This window comes from Peromyscus leucopus, chromosome 9 (assembly GCF_004664715.2).
Source record: "Peromyscus leucopus breed LL Stock chromosome 9, UCI_PerLeu_2.1, whole genome shotgun sequence".
In the NCBI taxonomy this organism is placed as follows: domain Eukaryota; kingdom Metazoa; phylum Chordata; class Mammalia; order Rodentia; family Cricetidae; genus Peromyscus; species Peromyscus leucopus.
The window spans coordinates 106701236-106722800 of NC_051070.1; the positions used below are offsets into that span (position 1 = coordinate 106701236).

At 47.1% G+C, this 21565-nt stretch overlaps 1 protein-coding gene across 2 annotated transcripts in view; it reads left to right on the forward strand.

Annotated features, from left to right (window-relative positions):
* The window catches only part of Wdfy4 (WDFY family member 4), a 249093-nt gene that overhangs the window by 90364 nt on the left and 137164 nt on the right, over nt 1-21565 (forward strand). Inside the window, exons 20-31 of one of the 2 annotated variants that reach the window (XM_037208721.1) lie at nt 347-578; nt 1781-1926; nt 3012-3123; nt 3586-3776; nt 6189-6341; nt 7436-7509; nt 9706-9867; nt 10442-10533; nt 13105-13204; nt 16250-16455; nt 17259-17428; nt 19453-19578. In XM_037208721.1, the coding sequence (XP_037064616.1) occupies nt 347-578; nt 1781-1926; nt 3012-3123; nt 3586-3776; nt 6189-6341; nt 7436-7509; nt 9706-9867; nt 10442-10533; nt 13105-13204; nt 16250-16455; nt 17259-17428; nt 19453-19578 (1764 nt within the window). The remainder of the gene's footprint in view (nt 1-346; nt 579-1780; nt 1927-3011; nt 3124-3585; nt 3777-6188; nt 6342-7435; nt 7510-9705; nt 9868-10441; nt 10534-13104; nt 13205-16249; nt 16456-17258; nt 17429-19452; nt 19579-21565) is intronic. The other variant, XM_037208722.1, reaches the window with a different exon arrangement.

Here is a 21565-nt window from a genome sequence, read left to right on the forward strand (position 1 = left end):
ACACAGCTGTAATTAGTGTAAGTACATGAAACTGTTAATGTTCCAATAATGGACATTTACATTCTTAGTGCAATGACTGGGCCAAGGAAGATGGACTTATGGACTTCCCTGTTTCTTTTTCTTTCTTGTCAAATTTGTTTCCAATGGCGGCAGCGAAGCTTCACATCCCTCTGTATCTACACTTCCTGGGTTGTTCTGCTGTACACCTCTCACATTTGAGAGCTATCTTTCTGGCTTTTTAGATAAAATAAAATTTTATTTTGGTGTGAGATATGAGTTCCTGATATTGTATCGCTGTATATTACTTTGATGGGCTCCAGATTAAGTGCCGCTCCTGCTTTAACAGATGCTGTATGTTCAGGCCTTACCAGGGCCTTTCCTTTCAATGGATCCATCTTCATTTGTGGATGTTTATGGCTATATTGGGACCCCTAGAGTTTGGAAACAAAAGTCATCATTAATCTGGCGTCTTGGCCCTGCATATCTCTTTGAAGAAGACATATCAGTGGACACTTTAGAACTTATTATCAAACTTGGCCCGAGGTACTGTGGCAACTTTCAAGCCGTGCACCTTCAAGGTATGGAGTATTTTGATTTATAATGATTCTGTTGGTATGAGTTTTTAAGTGGGTACCCAGTTATTTATAGCATATTTATAAGGAATAAACTCAGCAGAGGTCAATCATTAGGGAAGGCCTTTGTAATTGGATCATTATATATTTACAACCCAAGAGAAACTGTCACCGAAGAGGAAATGACAATATCCTTTGGGTTTCAACTCAGCAGTACCTAATGGAGGAGGGTAGGTGAGTAATACTCTCAGCAAAGGAAGGGAGGGGAACGAGATAAATAAGTTACATTCCTTTTAATGAAGACGCTTTTTAACTAAAGTATACTGTTGTCTTCAATTATTAAACAGGCAGACAGCATCCCCATTTTCTTTATTGATTGTTGGCTGTTCAAGCAGGGAGCTTGCTCTCTGAGCTCTGCCAGGTCCAGGGGGTCAGTTCCCATCTGGAAAGAAAGACAAATGCATCTGCGTTTGAAGGCCTTATGTGTAGCCAAGGGCGGCTGAGTGCTGCTGAGTGCTCTGGTTTCCAGGACCAGGTCTTGTGTGGCCTTCATTTCCTGTGGCCATTGGCACTGGCCAGAGCAGCTGGGTCAGTTCTGAAACCCAAGGTTCACCGATTCTGTATTCTCACAGTGTTCCTTTAGTGGGAGTCGGCTGTCAGTCACCTGCAGACCAGAGCGCGCATGCTAAGTGGGGTGTCCACAGTAGCTCTGCAGCTCTCAAGATCTTAGGTCTGTCAGCCCCACCCACTTCCTCTATCAGAGAAAGTTACTTAGCTGCTTGGAGGTGAAGTGATAGAGTTGATACAGGATCCTACTCTACTAAATTTCATACCCGTGACACCTATGTTTTCTAGAAGAGCCAATCTCAAATTATTGCCCTGAGTATACTTATTGCCACTGTTTTGTTTTGTTTTTCATTCTAGGGTCTCACTATATAGACCAGGCTGGCCTCAAACTCACAAAGATCCACTTGCCCTGGCTTCCCAAGTGCTGGGACAAAGGTGTGCCCCACCACACTTGGTCCCACTCTTATTTTTATATTAAGTATCAGAGAAGCTTTGACCCATAAACATACAAAATGCAACGACATGCAGACATCCTCCCAGTGATCATTTTGCTGTGTGATGGGGTGGTATTTAGTGGTCAGAGGGTCTGTTTCTTTCTCTGTAAAGGGAGGCTAGAACTGACTAAAGACATGCTGTTGCAGGAGAAGACCGGGATGGTGAAGCCACACCCCTCATTGCGGAGGAAAAGGTTTCCTTTGGCCTTCACGTGTCCAGCTCTTCTATCACCAGCATACTGAACATCAGAAACACCTACAATGAAGTGGACAGCCGCCTAATCGCCAAGGAGGTACAGCTTCCCGAGTCCCGTCTTTTTTCCCACTGCAAACTCACTGTGTGGCTTTCTCCAGCTCCCAAGGCTTCAGTAACTATTTGTGTATGCTCACCCCTGATGGCTAGACACATGCACACCACACTTCTCATTTGCTAAGACACAGCCCACTTCCCCACCAGGACTAAGCCTTTTCTTTAAAATTGCTTAGAGAGGAATACGTGTGCTCTTCCTGGTAAAGAACTCGGAACTCTTTCAGTATCATTTTGATTTTGGAAACTCTGCTACTGATCTTCGCTTTGGACACTCTTGCTCTACCAACTCTGAAAAGTGGCTGAGTGGCTACAGCTTTGTTTTGAAAGTGAACTTACAGAACAAGAAAATGCACGTGTAAAGAAAGACGCTCTGTGGCTCACCATTTCCTAATTCCTGCATAAATACCTCTTTTGAGTTCAGTGCTAAAGAACATTGGTTGGTTTGTTTCCATTCTCTTCGCTCTTGTGGACAGATGGCCCCAGAGGTTGGAATCGAGGCCCTGGCATGCACCAAAATTATGTCTTGCTGTGGATCCTGATTACGGAAGGCAGAATTCCTCTCCTCCTGCATCTCTGGAATCAGTAGTCAAAACTGGGCTCTGCAGAGCCTAGATTGAGAAGGTCTTTTGTTTTTGGTTTTTTGAGACAAGGTTTCTCTGTGTAGCTTTGGGTATCCTGGATCTCGCTCTGTAGACCAGGCCGGCCTTGAACTCACAGAAATCCGCCTGCCTCTGCCTCCTGAGTGCTGGGATTAAAGGCGTGCACCACCACTGCCCGATTTGATAAGGCCTTGGTATTGCTGTTCCATTGTTGTCACTGGGTTCTTCCTGCCCCATGGCCTCCTCTTTGTGAGCAGGAAGGGTGTACAGACTGTGTGTTTACCACAGTTGAGGAATGAGACAATGTTCCCACAGTTTCGCTTCAGCCCCAACACTGGCGAATCATCCACTATTTGTCACATGTGGGGTACCAGCCTTGGGCCTTGGGATGTCTGTCCTCTAGGGGCTCCTGAACAGACTCCTTCTCTAGCAGGGGGTTCGTAGCACTAATTGTTGTCATTTCTTCTAGATGAATATTTCTTCTCGTGACAATACCACACCTGTGTTCTTGCTGAGAAATTGTGCTGGACACCTCTCAGGGTCTCTCCGGACTCTCGGTGCTGTTGCTGTGGGCCAGTTAGGTAGGTTAAGCTCTAGGCTCTACTCTGCTTTGGGAAAGAGGGCTTGTGCATCCGAGAACTCCAGGGGTGGCAGACAGATGGACTGTAGAGGGGAGGTCTTGGGAGGAGGGCCAGGGTTGAGAACAAGCCTAGTCAGAAGTGACCAAAGAGAGCAGCTCCTCCCAGCTTGCTGCTTCTGGACTGAGGAGCACAACTGACACCCATCCCAGTACCCATGCACCGCAGGACCCAGCCCTGGAGCACAGAGTGGCCTGTGAGCAGGAGCCATGCTTGTATTTGGTTGAGTGAAAATAACAGATATGTTGCCAAGACATCTGGAGCTCCAGTCTCTCTTCCCAGCCTATCCCAGTGCATGGGCCTTTTCTTCCTGTCTGTGGGCAGAGATACAGTTGGCTTTCAGGTGTTCCTGCAGTGCAGTACTGCTGTGACATGCTGATGACGTGTTCTTTTTGGCTCCCTCAGGGGTGAGGGTGTTCCACTCCAGCCCCGCTGCCAGCAGCCTGGACTACATTGGAGGGCCTGCCATCCTCTTGGGTCTCATCTCCCTGGCAACAGATGATCACACCATGTATGCAGCTATGAAAGTCCTGCACTTGGTTCTGACCAGTAATGCTATGTGTGACCACCTGATGCAGCACATCTGTGGGTACCAGGTAATTCCACCTTCTCAGCCTGACCCTGCAGCTTCCCAAAGAGGTGTCAACCCCAGGATGATCTGCTCTTGCCCCAGTAGCATTACATCAGGTCAGGAGTGAATTCCGGAAAAGAGAATCCCAGCAAGCTTTGCATCCGTCATGACCTTGGTCACCCTAAACCAATGGGTTGCTCAGCTATCCAATGACAGGCATACTGAGGTGCATGACCACAGCAGAGGAGTACCTGGTGACAACCAGCTACAAGGAGCTGTGTCTGGACGAGCTTGCTCGCCTGTCTGCTTCTGTAGCATTCTCCTTGATGATTCCAGAATCATCTAGGATTGCTTCATTCTGCCTCCCTCACACTGGCTGAGTTCAGATTATAGACCCAGACTTGTTTGAAATCCTGACTCATCTTCTAACTTGTTATTTAACCTTGGGAAAATCATTTACATCTGCCTCAGTTTCCCCACCTATAAGATCTGCACTTTCATCCTTCCTGTCTTTTGGCCTATAGTGATGATTGAAAGATTTCATACAAATGAAGGGCTCAGATTAAGTCTAACCAAGAGTCAGTGATCTGCAAATATTAGCTGCTTTGAGTTCTTCATCTCCTTGTGATACAGTTCTCTCATGTGTATAACAGGACTACTAGCAGATGTGGAGATGGGGATGACTGTAACAGGACTACTAGCAGATGGGGAGATGGGGATGACTGTAACAGGACTACTAGCAGATGTGGAGATGGGGATGACTGTAACAGGACTACTAGTAGATGGGGAGATGGGGAGGACTGCAACAGGACTACTAGCAGATATAGAGATGGGGATGATTGTAACAGGACTACTAGCAGATGGGGAGATGGGGATGACTGTAACAGGACTACTAGCAGATATAGAGATAGGGATGATTGTAACAGGACTACTAGCAGATGGGGAGATGGGGATGACTGTAACAGGACTGGTAGCAGATGGGGAGATGGGGATGATTGTAACAGGACTACTAGCAGATGTGGAGATGGGGATGACTGTAACAGGACTACTAGTAGATGGGGAGATGGGGAGGACTGCAACAGGACTACTAGCAGATATAGAGATGGGGATGATTGTAACAGGACTACTAGCAGATGGGGAGATGGGGATGACTGTAACAGGACTGGTAGCAGATGGGGAGATGGGGATGACTGTAACAGGACTACTAGCAGATGGGGAGATGGGGAGGACTGCAACAGGACTACTAGCAGATATAGAGATGGGGATGATTGTAACAGGACTACTAGCAGATGTGGAGATGGGGATGAGTGTAACAGGACTACTAGCAGATATAGAGAAGGGGATGATTGTAACAGGACTACTAGCAGATGTGGAGATGGGGATGACTGTAACAGGACTACTAGCAGATATAGAGATGGGGATGACTGTAACAGGACTACTAGCAGATATAGAGATGGGGATGATTGTAACAGGACTACTAGCAGATGTGGAGATGGGGATGACTGCATATTGACATATGTGGGGAATGTAGAAGAGTGCCTATTCAGAAAAGTTGGGGCAGATACGTTCATGTCATTGTCATGACTATCTGTAATTGATAAGATTCGATGCAGATCTTTCTTTCTAGTAACCCCCTCCTGGGTTGGGTGGTGACTTTGAGAGGAAGCATGGTGAGAAGGACTAGGGCTTAGGTCTTATTTAGGGGAAGAAGAGTGTCAGATTGCAGATGTGCCAAAAAAGTGAAAAGATGTCACATATTTGCTGATCATGAGCAACAATTTCAGAAGGCATGTTGGAAGAGCAACAGGGGTATCTTGGGGGAACAGGGACAGAGAGTGGACTTTGAGTTGTGTAGAAAGTGATCTGAGTCCCAAAAAGATGGGGGGTGACTCAGATGTCAGCAGGTGGCTGGGTAGCTTGGTTTTTATGTTACCAAGATCACAAGGATGCAGATTTTCTGGGAAGCCTCTTTCTTAGCTCTGAGATGCGTTTTCAGAAACAAGTGCCTTGCTGTGTCCATTCTGGAGTGGATGCTGTGCCTTGCTCACCTTCTGGCATAACAGAATGACATAGCCAGGGGCTGGACATGTGGTGGCTTCAGGACAATGATGCAGCGCAGATGAGAGCCCATGGTGATGACTGTACAGTTCCAGTAAGAGATGAGGAGAAGCATGGAGAAATTAGGGCTGAGGATGAGGGGAAGTAAGAGGTCCCTGTGAGAGGTCCCATGTCAGAAGCCCAGTAAGACAGGCCTAGGAAGGGAAGTCGCCACAGAACTTGGTGCAGGTGTGTCTTGTGAGAATGTGGAATGAGGGAAGGCAGTTCCGAAGAGCCGGGGTGTGGGCTGGCCACAGGCGTGCTGTGGGAACTAACAGTGATGGGAGAAAGAGGTCCAGTGACGCATCCGGGACTCCCACTGTGCATTTCACCTCTCCAGATCTTAGCCTTTCTCCTGAGGAAGAAGACGTCCTTCCTAAACCATCGCATCTTCCAGCTGATCCTCTCAGTGGCTGGCACCGCAGAGCTGGGCTTCAGACCATCTGCTGTCACTAACACGTGTGTCTTCCAGCATGTGCTCTGCAATTTTGAGGTAAACTGGAGACTGATGCCTAGGCCTCCAGGAGTATGTGTCTAAGAAAGTCTGGTGTTTCACCTTCCTTCACTGTCATATTGATAGTAGGTGGGAAAAATCACAATAACTTTGGAGTTCATGGGCCTGGGTTTACAAGGCTCTGATAATAGGCTTGGCCTTGGGATGCTTCTTGATCACTCTGATCCTCTTTATTCTTTTTCTTTTGAGATAGAGTCTTGGTATGTAGCCCAGGCTGGCTTTGAACCCATGATCTTCCTGCTTCTTCAGTGCTGGGAATGCAAGCAGGTGTCACAATGCCCCGATCCAATGTGCTTGTTGATGAAACTGAGATCATCATTTCTTCCTTGCAAGCTGTTATAGGGGTCAAATCTGATAGTGTCTTGGAAAGGCTTTTAAAACTGTGGAACACCATTTAATGTGAGGATTAAAGATGATATCCCCCTTCCTTTGGACACTGCTTTGCTGTTCCCAGTATTCTTTTAAAGAATAACCTGAGAGTTGCAGCTCGGGACACTGAGGACAAATGGAAGGATCAACAGACCTCTGGTTGGATCAACCCATCCTAAATGTAGCAACATTTACTGGCACCCAGGTGCTGTCCATATCCTGAAGATGCCATAATGTCCAAGACCCAGGCCCTCTTCTCTGCCAGAAGGAACAAGAAGACACTTTGACATCCCCTCCATGCCCCGACTCCCTGCCCAGTACTACAGAAACAGACACAGGGTTTCTGAGGAGTGAAGTCCAGTTATACCTTAGGGACCAGGAGTTCTGGGCCATGTTTGCAGAGTTCAGTGGGACAAGGTCTTGTCACATAGAGGGCATATTTTCCAACACTCCAGTATGTGCGCAGTCCTGGGAGAGGTGGTTAGTGGAGATGACCTTGATTGGAATTCAGACCCACAGTGAGGCACTAGGTGATAGGAGAGATGCTTGAGATTCCCTTTAGAGATGCTCTCTGTGCCTGCTAAATGTCAGGGTACTAGTCTGACTCCAGAGCAGGTAATCCCATTGGCAATCCTGATCTCAGACTCAGCAGACCCTGCTACATCCATGCTTTGGTCTTAACACACATCCGTTCTGCCTTCCAGCTCTGGACAAACGCTGCAGACAACCTGGAGCTTGCTCTCTTTTCCCATCTCCTGGAGATTCTTCAGTCACCAAGGTTGGCTGGGTTTCAGTAGCCCTGGGGTTAGAACTAATGTCTTTCTTTGGGTTAGAACTTTATCTTCACACAAAGACTAGGGGACAAGGTATAGGACAACCAGTGGCTCAGAATCCGTACAGTCTGCTACCTCCCAGAATGCTGGGTCCCAACCTTCCCTGTGGAACAGTGGGGCAGTTCTTCCTCCTCTGACAGACTTGGACCTCAGGGGACTAGGTGCTGGGGAACCAGGGGTCTACAGCTGAAGGAGCAGCCCTGAGTTAGGTGAATTAGGGCTCAGCAAGTGGCTAGCACGGCCTGCAGAAGAAATAGCCGATCTACGCCCTAAGTTGCTCTCTGTCCAGTGTTTCTCTAATTGACCTCTTCAAGGGACTTTGAAACAGTCACTTGGAGTTTCAAATGGCAGAAATAAAACCCCAGAATTTTGGGGAAGACAGAAAGCAGGGAGGAGAAGGGATGGAAGCAGAGGGGCTGGGGGAAGTAGTCAAGGAGTTCATTAGTATGTGTAAGGAAGGGCATATCCTCAAGGATAATGGGGTACCACTGAAGTACCTGTGTAAGGGAGGGCATATCCTCAAGGATGCTGGGGTACCACTGAAGCACCTGTGTAAGGGAAGGGCATATCCTCAAGGATGCTGGGGTACCACTGAAGTACCTGTGTAAGGGAGGGCATATCCTCAAGGATGCTGGGGTACCACTGAAGTACCTGTGTAAGGAAGGGCATATCCTCAAGGATGCTGGGGTACCACTGAAATACCTGTGTAAGGGAGGGCATATCCTCAAGGATGCTGGGGTACCACTGAAGTACCTGTGTAAGGAAGGGCATATCCTCAAGGATGCTGGGGTACCACTGAAGTACGTGTGTAAGGAAGGGCATATCCTCAAGGATGCTGGGGTACCACTGAAGCACCTGTGTAAGGAAGGGTATATCCTCAAGGATGCTGGGGTACCACTGAAATACCTGTGTAAGGGAGGGCATATCCTCAAGGATGCTGGGGTACCACTGAAGCACCTCCCTCTGCCCCTCTCTGCTGTGTTCTGACATGCACTGCTTCACTTGAGCAGACATTCTTCTGTGACAGCCAGGTGGCCGTGGGACACCTCCTTGGACCTTTGTCTCAGCTGGGCACCCTCCATAGGCTTTACTCCATAGCGCTAGCGTAGGACTGAGTCCCGCTGGGCCACTCTGGTCTCATAGCCTGCCCAAGAGCATGGCTTTGTGTCTCCAGGGGCTGACGAGTTTTAGTGCGAGCTTACTCTCTATACATAAGGGCTGTGAAAGGAGAAAGGAGGCAGCAGAGCCGTGGGCTACCCACCTGCCTGCTCTCCAGTAACCGCTAATGTCTTCCTTCTTTTGAATGCCTTTGTAACTAGATTTTTTTTTTCATTCATGCTCCTATTATTGACTATCTGCCTAGGTGACCCTAGCCTTTGGGTGAAAGGTTTTGGGTCTTTCCTGTCACATAGTTCTGTGATTTGTGACCACCTTGTACCTGTCCCATTTGTGGTCTGGGGTATAGAACTTTGCAGAACTGAACACGCTCATGCCAACAACAAAGTTCCAAAGGAGGGCTCCCGCCCACATCCACCTACCCTCCCTCCACCGTTCTCCACTTTCTCTACCTGTTCTCTAAGTAACAGACATTACCCTTGTGGCTCTTGTCTTTAGAGGAGTAGAACTTACTGGAAATAAGATTGTGATTATCCCAAGGAGGGGGTGTGGGTACTTGAATTCCATCTCTTTCCTCTGCCTCTCCACCGAGTGCTCATCCACTTTGTGGTTTGGGGTGGGCAGGAAGAGCAGGCATGCAGACGGGCTCTGCAGGCTGCTGCTGCTTCTGCTGCTTGTTGGGAAGTGCTCTTGGGTCACACGTGTGTCTGCTGTCTTTGTTCTGGGTTTTCTGAGGCCAGCATTAGTTCTCCCTGAGGCTCAGAATTCAAGTCAATAATTGGGTTTGTCTTCAAAGGCGGTTTCCGGGGATTGGAAGGGACAAGCAGCACATGCTCCCGCAACTCTGACACTTGGCAGACACATAACCTGATGGGTGTCTGACGGCATCTTGACTAGTTGCCAAGAGAACACTGGAGTCAGAGGGCCAAGGGACAAGCCTAGCTTGGAAAACCTTTTTAGCAGAAACACAGAGATTTGGTTCATTCCGGTAAAAGCTTTTACTGCGTCTCTCCTGGGCTCACCAGGGAAGGACCCAGGAACGCTGAAGTGGCGCACCGGGCACAGCTGGTACCCAAGCTCATATTCCTCTTCAACGAGCCAAGCCTGGCCCTGTCCAAGGTCTCTACCATCATTGCCATTCTGGGCTGTCAGCTGAAGGGGCACTTTAACATCCAGGACTTACTCAGGTACTTCAACAAGCTCCGGCGGTCGGGGGTGGGGAATGGTGCAGGTGGAAGACCCTGGAACTATTTTACAAGGGGATATGCCTGCCCCTGCTCCCAGTACTTAATGAAAATTGGAACTTTGTAGAGATTTGTGGTCAGGGCTGCACATTGGGACATGAGTGAATCTGCTTGATTCAGGGTGGAAGAAGGCAGATTTCCCAGCTTCTGGTACTCAGATGCCTGTTCCAAGGACTCAAGAACATCTATTGTCACAGTCACCCTTAGCAGCAATGGCCCCTTGGGTCTGCCTCCTGCAGAGTTCCCTCAGGATGACCAGCTGGTTCCACATCCCACCTTTTCTTCTTCACTCCGATCTGAAAAGTTGACCTGGAAGAACCAGAGTTAACTTCTTTGGTCAACCCCAATAGATTGAGAAGTTTCTAGAAACCCTGTGCTGATCACAGCAAAATCCCATTTCCCTCAGACCTTCACTAGAAGCCCCACTTGAGTGGATCACATAGAGAATGCTTAACACGAACCCAGCGGGCCCAGCCGAGACCCCTGCCTAAGCATAACCTTCTCTTGCTGCCCACAGGGTCGGACTGTTTGTCATATACACCCTCAAGCCTTCATCAGTGAATGAGAGGCAGATCTGCCTGGATGGATCCCAAGACCCCTCCATACCCGGTGAGGGCATCCTTTTCAGATGTCAGATCAAAGCCTCAGTATGACCCTCAAGGCACCCCAAAGCACATACTGGGGACTATATTGGGGACCACTTTGCATAGAAATGAGCTGTGGGAAAGAAGGGGAGACATCCACAGCTATGATGGCCAAACAGTGGCTGAGGAAGCTACATTTAATAATTCAGGTTACACAATCCACCACATCATATATTCCTGCTTCAAAACTTGCGATGGTTTCCAAGGCCCACAGACAGTTGATTCCCCACATAGGCACCCTTTATGTTAGCCTCAGTCTCCTTTCCTAGTTGAAACCTCATAGCCTCCCAGTATCCCAGTGAGCCTCAACCTAACCCTCTGAAGTACTAACACAGGCTCTGTCCATGCTGTGGATATGCTGTCTCTCCAGGAATGCCACCCCCTGCCTACCCCATCCCCTGCCTCTCTGATAGACAAGTCATTTCCAGTCCCACTAGGCTTTATTTTCAGGTCCAAAGGCTTCTCATAAAGTACAGTTTGTGATGTTTTGGTTTTTGTTTTTTTGAGACAGGGTTTCTCTGTGTAGCCCTGGCTATCCTGGACCTCATTTGTAGACCAGACTGGCTTCAAACTTACAGAGATCCACCTGCCTCTGCCTCTGCCTCCCTCCCAAGTGCTGGGATTAAAGGTGTGTGCCACCACCACCCAGCTTGTGATGTGATTTTTGAGCCACTCTCTTGTTCAGTCTTCCTTTGTTGGGAGGGCACAGAGCAACAGCCACTCTGTCCTGGGCCCTTTGGATCTGCAGTGCCAAGGTGGCACCGTTTAAATGTCAAATGTAGCATATTAAGGGCTGGAGAGACAGCTCTGCTGGTAAAGTGCTTGCCATGCAAGCGCGTGGACCTGAGCTTGGGTCTCCAGCATCCATATGAAAAGCCAAATCTACCAGCATGTGTCTGTAACCCTAGTGCTGGGAGGCAGAGGCAGGGTCATCTCCAGGGTCCACTGGTCAACTAGTCTAGCAGAATCAGTGAGCTCCAGATTTAGTGGGAGACCCTGTCTCAACAAATAACGTGGGGAGCAATAGAGGAAGATTATTCTGACATTGACCTTTGGCTTCTATCGACATGTGCTTGCACACACACCACATACATAATAATACAATAACAAAATTTAAAGAGTAAAAATTAGAATTTTGGATCTTCACATTGGCCACATTCTGAATGCTTAGTCACCACATGAGGCCTGCGGCCACTGTATTGGATAGGGCAGATATAAAGCAGCCTCATCATCACAGAATGGTCTCTGGGTCAGCATTGTTTAGCCTTGCCTCTTCTTAGGCCAGGCCTCAAAGAATAGTAATTTCTGTCTTTGAGGCCTGGCCTAAGAAATGTTCCCATTTCTCAGACAATGGAACCAAAAGGCCAAGAGATTAGGACCTTTATGAGAGATGGAGCCAGAAGCAAATAGAAACATAACTTCTTTTCCCAGCTTCTGCTATATGGTGTGTGTTCCTTGAACTGGTCACAAAGTAACAAGAGAATGAATGGATGGATAGGGGGTCAAGTGTAACATGGATGGGGGTCAAGTGTAACATGGATAGGGGTCAAGTGTAACATGGATGGGGGTCAAGTGTAACATGGATGGGGTCAAGTGTAACATGGATGGGGTCAAGTGTAACATGGATAGGGGTCAAGTGTAACATGGATAGGGGGTCAAGTGTAACATGGATAGGGGGTCAAGTGTAACATGGATGGGGGTCAAGTGTAACATGGATAGGGGGTCAAGTGTAACATGGATGGGGTCAAGTGTAACATGGATGGGGGTCAAGTGTAACATGGATGGGGGTCAAGTGTAACATGGATGGGGGTCAAGTGTAACATGGATGGGGGTCAAGTGTAACATGGATGGTGGGTCAAGTGTAACATGGATGGGGTCAAGTGTAACATGGATGGGGTCAAGAGTCAACAGCTGTGGATGGATAGGGGGTCAAGAGTAACATAGTTGATCAGCCTTTTTTCTCACATGGATTTCATGCTGAAATGCCCCACACCTACTTATTTTTTGAGACAGATTCTCACTGTGTAGCGTATTTCACTATGTAGCGTATCTCTGATTGGTGTGGAACTCTCTGGGTAGACCAGCCTGTCATGGATTTGCAGAGATTGCCTGCCTATGCCTTCCGAGTGCTGGGGTCAGAGGTGGACATTGCCATGCCTGTTATCAGTCTTTGATTTAAATCTTTGTTAAACAACATTAACTTGTCCCTTAGAGTATTTCTGACTCTTGAAGAGTCAGGTGGCTTCTGGCTGAAAGATATTTTTGACCCTAACGTTTTAAAGATTTTTTTCCCCCAAGAGTAAACAACATTGACACTACCTACAAGTATAGGAAAACACAGCAACATATTCTGAAGCTCTTTTTAAGTGTCACATGGAAGTCTAGAATTCAATGCCAAGATCCTGAGCCCTATCTGTGCCCAAATTCCTAAGTAAACCATGTGTTTGATGAATACAATTGTTTGCTGTAGCAAATATTATGTCTCTTTACATCCGTTTGCTCTCAAATCTGAATTTTCTTTTTTTTTCTTCTGTAGCTGGAAGCCAAACATCTGGAAAGGCAATCTGGCTTAGAAATCAGTTGCTGGAGATGCTGTTTGGTGTAATATCTTCCCCCCAACTTCATCTGTCCTCTGAGTGAGTAGACCGGGCAAGAGTGATTTGGCTCGGGGTTGCCTCACGCAGGGTAGGGTGTTAAAAACCTTTTCTTAATGAAAAGCATAACATCTCCAAGTCTGCTTGCTGCAGTTTACCCTGCACTAGTCAGAATGAAAATAATATTCTCTCCCCCCAATAAGCCAGACCTTGCCCTGAGATGTCCTGGTGCAGTGCTCCATGGGCTCGGAGAACTAGAAACAGATTTGAGAACGTTTCAGTAAACTCCTTTGCCACCATTGCATCCTATAATGGCTATTGTTTTGGCAGTTGTGACAACTGCTGTCTTTGATGTCTTATGCTTGGCAGACAACAGAATGAAGAAATGGTTAGCCTAAATCACATCTATCAGACAGAAGCCTTGCCAAATTCTTCCACCATCCACTTAGAGCTTTAGTTAGATCTTCCAACTTGGATAAAAAGAAATATCTGCCTTCAATTAGCTGTCAGAATAATGTTTAATCACAAAGCTGATTACATTACACTTCCTGTTGCCTGCCTGAGACTCTGTAGTCATTTATTTAACTATTTGTTGAGCACCTATGATACGCCAGGCACTGTTCCTGGCTCGTAGGATGCAGCCTTGGACCAGCCATCCCATGGCTTTGCTCTCTCTTTGGGTTTATGTGTCAGTAGGTGGAGAGGAACTTCCCAGCAAAGAAACTGTAAATAGTGGCAATAATGTCCTGGTTGGGGCTGGAGAGCTGCTTCAGTGGGTAAAGGACTTGCTTAGTAAGCATGGGAACCCGAGTTTGGATCCTTGGCACTCACACAACAGTTGGATGTGGTGTTTCTGTAGCCACAGTGTTGGGGAGGATGGTGGAGGCATGTGGATCTCAGGAGGTCACTGGCCACTTAGTCCAGCTGAACTGGTGATCTCCAGGTTCATGAGAGACCCTGTTACCAAAAACAAGTTGGAGCATGATAAAGGAAGTCTCACATCAGCTTCTAGTCTGAACACATGTATGCACACACAAACACACCACACACACATGCGCACACCACACACACACATGCATACACCACACATATGTACATACATGCATATAACACCCACATGGATATAACATACACATGCATACACACATGCATAGAACACATGCATGCATTCATCACACACATGTATACACACAAATGCATACAATGCACACATGCATACACACATTCATACAACACATACATATATACACACATACATACAATATACACTTGGATTCAACACACACACATGCATACAAAACACACACACACACACACACACACACACACACACACACACACACACACCCCAATCTATCAGCCTATAACTCTACATTCCTAGAATCAGAGCACAAACTGGAAGGTGCCTTAGAGGTGAGTCCAGCCCTTTCCCTTTCTATCTCTTTGGAAGAGACTCTGTCTTGTGTGGTTCTCACACATCTGAACTCTGGAACCTTGATTGGGGTTTTAGCTCTTTCCTCAAGGCCCTGAGGAGGTTCTGTGAGTTTTGTATGCCTCTTTTGATTCAGTGTGAGGATGAAAATGGCAGTTTTCACAAAAAGCTGGGGTGAGGATAAAATGAGTTGACAGGTAATTCTGAGAAGGGTGCCTAAGAGAACATGAAGATTCTATAAGCTAATTCTCTTTGCCATTATCACCACCACCATCCCCATCACCATTGATTTCTCTACCATGACTATCATTGCTATCACCATCACAGTTCCCATCATTCCATCACACCATCATCACCATCACCATCACAGTTCCCGTCATTCCATCACACCATCATCACCATCACCATCACAGTTCCCGTCATTCCATCACACCATCATCACCATCACCATCACAGTTCCCGTCATTCCATCACACCATCATCACCATCATCATCATAGTTCCCATCACTCCATCACACCATCATCACCATCATCATCACAGTTCCCATCACTCCATCACACCATCATCACCATCATCATCATAGTTCCCGTCATTCCATCACACCATCATCACCATCATCATCACAGTTGCCATCACTCCATCACACCATCATCACCATCACCATCATAGTTCCCATCACTCCATCACACCATCATCACCATCATCATCATAGTTCCCATCACTCCATCACACCATCATCACCATCATCATCACAGTTCCCATCACTCCATCACACCATCATCACCATCATCATCATAGTTCCCATCACTCCATCACACCATCATCACCATCATCATCACAGTTCCCATCATTCCATCACACCATCATCATCACCATCATCATCTATAGTACCATCATTTTCATCACCATCATCCATATTATCATTGAGTGAAATGGCAGAGCACATTAAGAGCCCATCAAAGCCACCCAGTTAGAAAGCACCGAAGGCAGTTTCCTTGTATCTAGTCTGGTATCGGCTCACTTCAGCACCACCAGCCATCCCCTCAGCATGCATAGTGTGGTGGCTGATGCTGAGAACCTGCCCTTCACAGATGGATCTCTCTATGACTCTCAAATGACTAGGGCATTACTCTTTATTGTCCTTTCTAGACAGGCTTCTGACCTCCCTGCCATCTAGTTCCCTCTAGCAAATCAAGACGCAGCATTTTAAAGTCCATGTTTGGAAGCGACAGTTCATCATAGCTAACCATTTATAATAAGATTAGTTTTGACTAGAGACTTTAAAGATAGAGGTGAATAAATCTATGTTTAGGTTACTAAGCTGCTTGCAGTGAAGTGAGATGGGAGAGTATGAGCAGTAGTAAGTAGGGCTCAAGGAGCACACACATCATCATGTCTGAACTTAGTTCCCAGTTGCCCTGAGAAGCTCTGGTGGCTTATGTAGCATTGTTAATGGATAATTCCATCATGCAACGGTCTTACCAGCCTTTTATTGTATTCCTTCAAAATATAATCCATATTTCCTATGCAATGGCCAAGTGCTGCCTCACTTCCCTTTCTAGGGTGACTTGTGAGGCTGCATTTGTCTTTTTCAGGGCATGCCTCTTGCTCATGGGATGAGAGATGACCTCTTGTACTGCATTGCCCCTCTAGGTCTAAGGAGCAGGTGTTTCTGAGCCTGGGGCCCGACTGGTTCCTGCTGCTCCTGCAGGGTCACCTGCATCCCAGTACCACCACGCTGGCATTGAAGCTGCTGCTGTACTTCCTGTCAAACCCCTCTCTCCGTGGGCGATTTAGAGATGGCCTGTCTGCCGGATGCTGGGTGGAGTGCAGCGTGGAGGGTGTGGACATTATGATGGGTGAGTGTGTGGCTGTCTCCAGGAAACCATCGCTATTTTGTCCTGGATGTGAGTGAAGATTAAGTTCTATGCAACCCTGCCCACTTGGGACCCGTGTGGCCCCGTCCCCAAGGCCTGCACCCAGATCTTGCTTCCTTAGATTTCCTTCGCTGAATCCATCCAGAGCCTCGTGCTCATTAGCTCCTGCAAGCTGCCTCCCACTCCTCAGAGCTCCTTGTCTGTTTCCACACTGGGTGCACTACTCCTTCTCCCTGGATGCCTCTTCTGGGGGATGTAGACTCATCCATCATGTCCTAGCCAATGCCACTTCCCCCAGGACAGGAGGGGACAAACAGGAGTTAGGAGATTGAATAACATCTCTCTGTTTTTATATAACACCTCTCTAATGCCAATCATAATTCATAAGCACATATTAATTTATATGAATGGCTTGATGTCAGCCCTTCCCACCTTACTGTCTGCTTCATATGTATCTGGAATCTGTACATCTTTTTGAAGTGTGATAGCTCTTCTGCCCAGTACAGAGTTGCCTTGTTGCCTTCTGCATAGGAGGAATTTAGTATCTGTTTTTGATGAATGAATAGGAGTATGAATGAGTGGATGGATGGTTAGATGAATGGGTAATGGATGAATGGATGGATGAGCATGTTAAGAACTGGCAAGGAGTGAGCAAAAGGCATTTTCCTGTGCTCTTGTACATGAAGCGTGTTTTGTCACAGTGCTTCTGTGAGGTGGCTAGTGTGTTGGCTCTGTAGCAGTAACTGTTCTGATCTGGCTCTTGTGCCTCCCTACCTGATCACCAGACAACCTGAAGAGCCGCCCTGCAGTGCCTGACCAGAGCCCCTGCCTGCTCCCTGGCTTCCGGGTCTTGAACGACTTTCTGGCCTACCATGTTCTTATTCCGGAAGTGTACCTCATCGTGTGCTCCTTCTTCCTCCAGACACCACTTACAGAGCTGACTGACGGGCCCAGAGTACGTCCTGGGTACACCCCTGGGGAGGAGGGGCATGCTTGGCTTTTCTGAATCCGTATGGTTATGGCTGTCCTAAGATTCTCCATCCCTCTACTTCTTCCAACTGGAACTGTCTGACCTGTTTCGTTCCTTGCATCCCCTAGTTACCTTTCAGGTCCCCTCTTATTAGCACTAGTGACTTTTTTTCCAGACAGGGTTTCTCTGTGTAACAACCCTGGCTGTCCTGGAACTCTCTTTGTAGACCAGGCTGGCCTCGAACTCACAGAGGTCCACTGGCCTCTGCCTCCTGAGTGCTGGGAGTAAAGGCGTGTGCCACCATTGCCCGGTATTTGATTTTTATGTCTCTTTTATTCACTGGTGACTTTCTTGGCTCCCACTTCCCACCATCTCTCTTATAATACCTGATGTGATCAATTGAATCTTTCTCTTCCTGGACATGGTTAGGGAAATTACAGGATTCTAGGCTGGCCTTGCTCGGGTGTTCCACCTTAGGCCTCAGATCTGTTCTTCACAGGTGCTCCCCTCTCCAAGGTCACTAGGAGAGCAGGCTTTTGTTTCTCTTCAGTCCTGAGGGATTCACCCCGTACAGCATTTCCCTCCTCTTTCCTTTTAGTTTTTCTTTCTTTGCTGACTCTTCCCTCACAGACCATAAACATGTCCAACTCTGCCCCACCTAGACCAGAAGCTGCTCTTTAATTCGTACTTCCGGCTAATTTCTGCCCCATTTCTTACTCTTATGAGCTTCTTTGCTGAATTTCCCCAAAGAAGAGCCCACACCCTGCACCACCTCACCAGCCATCCACTCTCACTCACACTTGGTTGGAGCCCTCCTGGGCTCTCATTCCTACAAGGTCAGATGCAGATCCAGCCAGCATCAGGACCCCTTCAGTTTGATTACTTGACTGATCTCTCCAGCTGGCTCCAACTTAGCTGCTCTTCTAACCGCCACTCTACTGAGTAATGTCTCCGAGACAGCTGCTGTGTGCTCACTGTCACGTGTCCCCTGTCATGTGTCCTCATTCCTTTCTCCACTGTCACCAGCCACTTCCTGCTGATGCTCTAGACGACCCCTCCACTGTGCCCCATTGTACCTTACATGGTATCAACACCTATTGGTGTGCTACCTCCTTAAACACTGAGCAAGCCGGGGACAGACCTGACCTTTGACTCTTCTTCCAAGGTATCTGATGAATAGCAGAACTGAAAATCACATCTTAGCCTTTCGTTGAGGTGTTTCAAACTGAATTGGAATAGGAAAAGGCATGACTAAAACATTCAGCCCATTACATAGTCCTGCATGTTTTATGGATGCGATCTACATCTTGATAGACACAAATAGTGTATATTATAACTTCAGCACAAGGTTCTGAATATGCTGTGTTAAGTTCACTGAGACCCAGCATTTTTATTTCTCTCTGTATTATGGGAAACTAACATCTAAGGGTCTAAGACCCGGAAGAGACACTTTACATATTCTATTTCACTTGATATTTAAACAATCCCATGGGAGTAGATAATGTGAGCTTTCATTTCATAGAGAAGGAAATTGAACCGCCGAGAGGCTGAGTAGCTTGTCTGAGCTATTAAAAGGGCAGCGTCAGGCCTCCTGATTCTACGCTCTGATCCCTCTCTGCTCTTTCCCTGAACCTTGGAATCCTTCTTGTCTTCTGTAAGTTCATTTATCATACCCACTGTACTTGATTGGGACGTTGAGTACTTTTGAGATTAGAACTCAGGACCTTGGGCATGCTAGACACATGCTGCTCCCCTGTTCTATACTCTTAGCTCCGAAGAACTCAACTTGCTGCAAGTTGCTAGTGGATCTAACACCTCCTTAGAGTTCCATGTTTCTAATGCACTATCACCTGGGGCTGGAAGGTTCCATAAGGGCTAATGACCTAGTCTGTTTTTTTCCTCCTCTGTTTTTCCTACTGGGGACCCCTGGGAAATGCGATGCATTGTGATAAAGCCAGCCACCTTGGTGGGCAGCCACAGGTGTCTTATAATTCTTCCTCCTCCACAAGGAGAGCTTGGATTCAATGCTTCAGTGGCTTCTGCAGAAATATCATCAGCAAGAAGTCCTCCAGGCCGGGCTGTGCACAGAAGGTGCCTTGCTGCTGCTGGGAATGCTAAGAGCCATCATGAGCCAGGTGAGACCTGTTTCCCACATGATATACCAGAAGATTCCAAGGGGAAAGAGTTTAGATGGGGCAACTTATGTTGTTCTAGAAGCTTCCCAGTAATGCTGGTGTTATTAGTCCATTCTCTGTTATATAACAAAATGCCTGTGACTGTGTAATTTGCAAGGAATTGAAGTCAATTTAGCTCACAGATCTGAAGGCTGGGACGTCCATGAGCATGGCACCAGCATCTACCTGGCATGTGGTGAGAGATTGCTCGATGTCTCATACTCAGTGGAGGGAATCCTATGATGACATAGAGTAAGTGTGCACTCTTGGGTCTCTCTCTTTTCTTTCTTATAAAACACTCACAGCACCATGGGGGACACCTAAAGATTCCCACGGTGCTTAATGCACTGTTGCCACGAGATACCTATTCCCCACTTCATTAGGCATTTGGTTTTCTTCATTGGGGACATTTCTGAGGAGCCAGGGAGGCTTATCCCTTTAAGAAGCTTATCTGCATCAGGACAGGTGACCTTGCCCAAGAGGTACTCATGAGGTAGAGGCCTGTCTCAGAGAAAATGGGTGGCCTGGCACAGAGCCTTTTGGTGCATGACCCACTTGATTTTGACCTTCAAGTTCATGAGCAATGGGTAGAAGGGATTATTTTAGACATGGCAGCAGCTGTGTCAGGTGAAGGTTATTCTGTCTGGGAACAGGAGTGACGAATGTCGAGCCAGATCATCAAGGACTTGGGTAAGAGGCCGAGAAAGTGAATTTCATTCTACAGATATCAAGCCTGTGGGGAGGCTTGATTGTATAAGGAAACTTCACTGTTTTTGTTAAAATTGTATGTAATTATTGTCTTTTACATGCAAACAAAATAGAAACACGAACCTAAAAATCATCTGGCATCTCCCCACCTAGATAAGACTACTGTGAGCTATAGTGGAACAGTCAGGCACCTTCTAGAAGTCATATCATGTCCGTCTAGAGGACAGAGTCACAAAACAAGTTTTCTTTTATTTCTCTAATATTTGTGGACATATTTTTATGTCAATAAAGTAGAAAAATGTAAGGCTTATGTATGTATGAAATAGGTATACCTATAATATACACATATTGTGTTGCTTGGTGTATTCATTGTTATAAAATGTCTGTAATACACGTTTTTACTTTCTAGGTTGGTGACCTCTTGGGTGCAAATTCTGTGGTTTGTGATGGGGTCAAAGCTCACTTCATACATTTTTGTTTGAATGAACTTCCCAGAAGCATTTCAATAGGCTTTGCATACACCCCCAGCCATCCAACACGCATGCCCCATGTCTGTCCAATGCTCACCCTAGCACTCATCATGTGTAGAAATGCTAGGTCACTCCTCACACTCTCAGTAACATGGCAACACAAATAGCTGGTTCCATAGATGAGTTCTTTATTTTAAGCCATGTTACTTTAGCTTTGACCAGTCCCTCTCCCTCTCCCTCTCCCCTCTCCCCTCTCCCCTCTCCCTCTCCCTCTCCCTCTCCCTCTCCCTCTCCCTCTCCCTCTCCCTCTCCCTCTCCCTCTCCCTCTCCCTCTCCCTCTCTCTCTCTCTCTCTCTCTCTCTCTCTCTCTCTCTCTCTCTCTCTGCCTTTCTCCTGCCTCTCTCCTGTGTGCAGATGTGACTATGTTGAGAAGGCATAGACCCTAGTTTTTCAATTTAGAAAAATTATTTACTTTAAAAAATTGTGCGCATATTACATGCATACTGCAGCACATGTATGTGTGCATATCATGTGCATGCTGCAGCGCATGTGTGTGTGTGCATATCATGTACATGCTGCAGCACATGTGTGGAGGTGAGATGAGAACCTTGGGCATTAGTCCTCTCTCTCTTCTGTTTGAGGATCTTTCCTGCTGTCCATGGCTGCATCTTCTGGGCAGGCTGACTCATCAGCTCCTGGCCAATTTTGTCTCTGCCTCCCATCTCTCTGTAGCAGTGCTGGGATTATAGATGTGAGCCCTTCTATCAGGC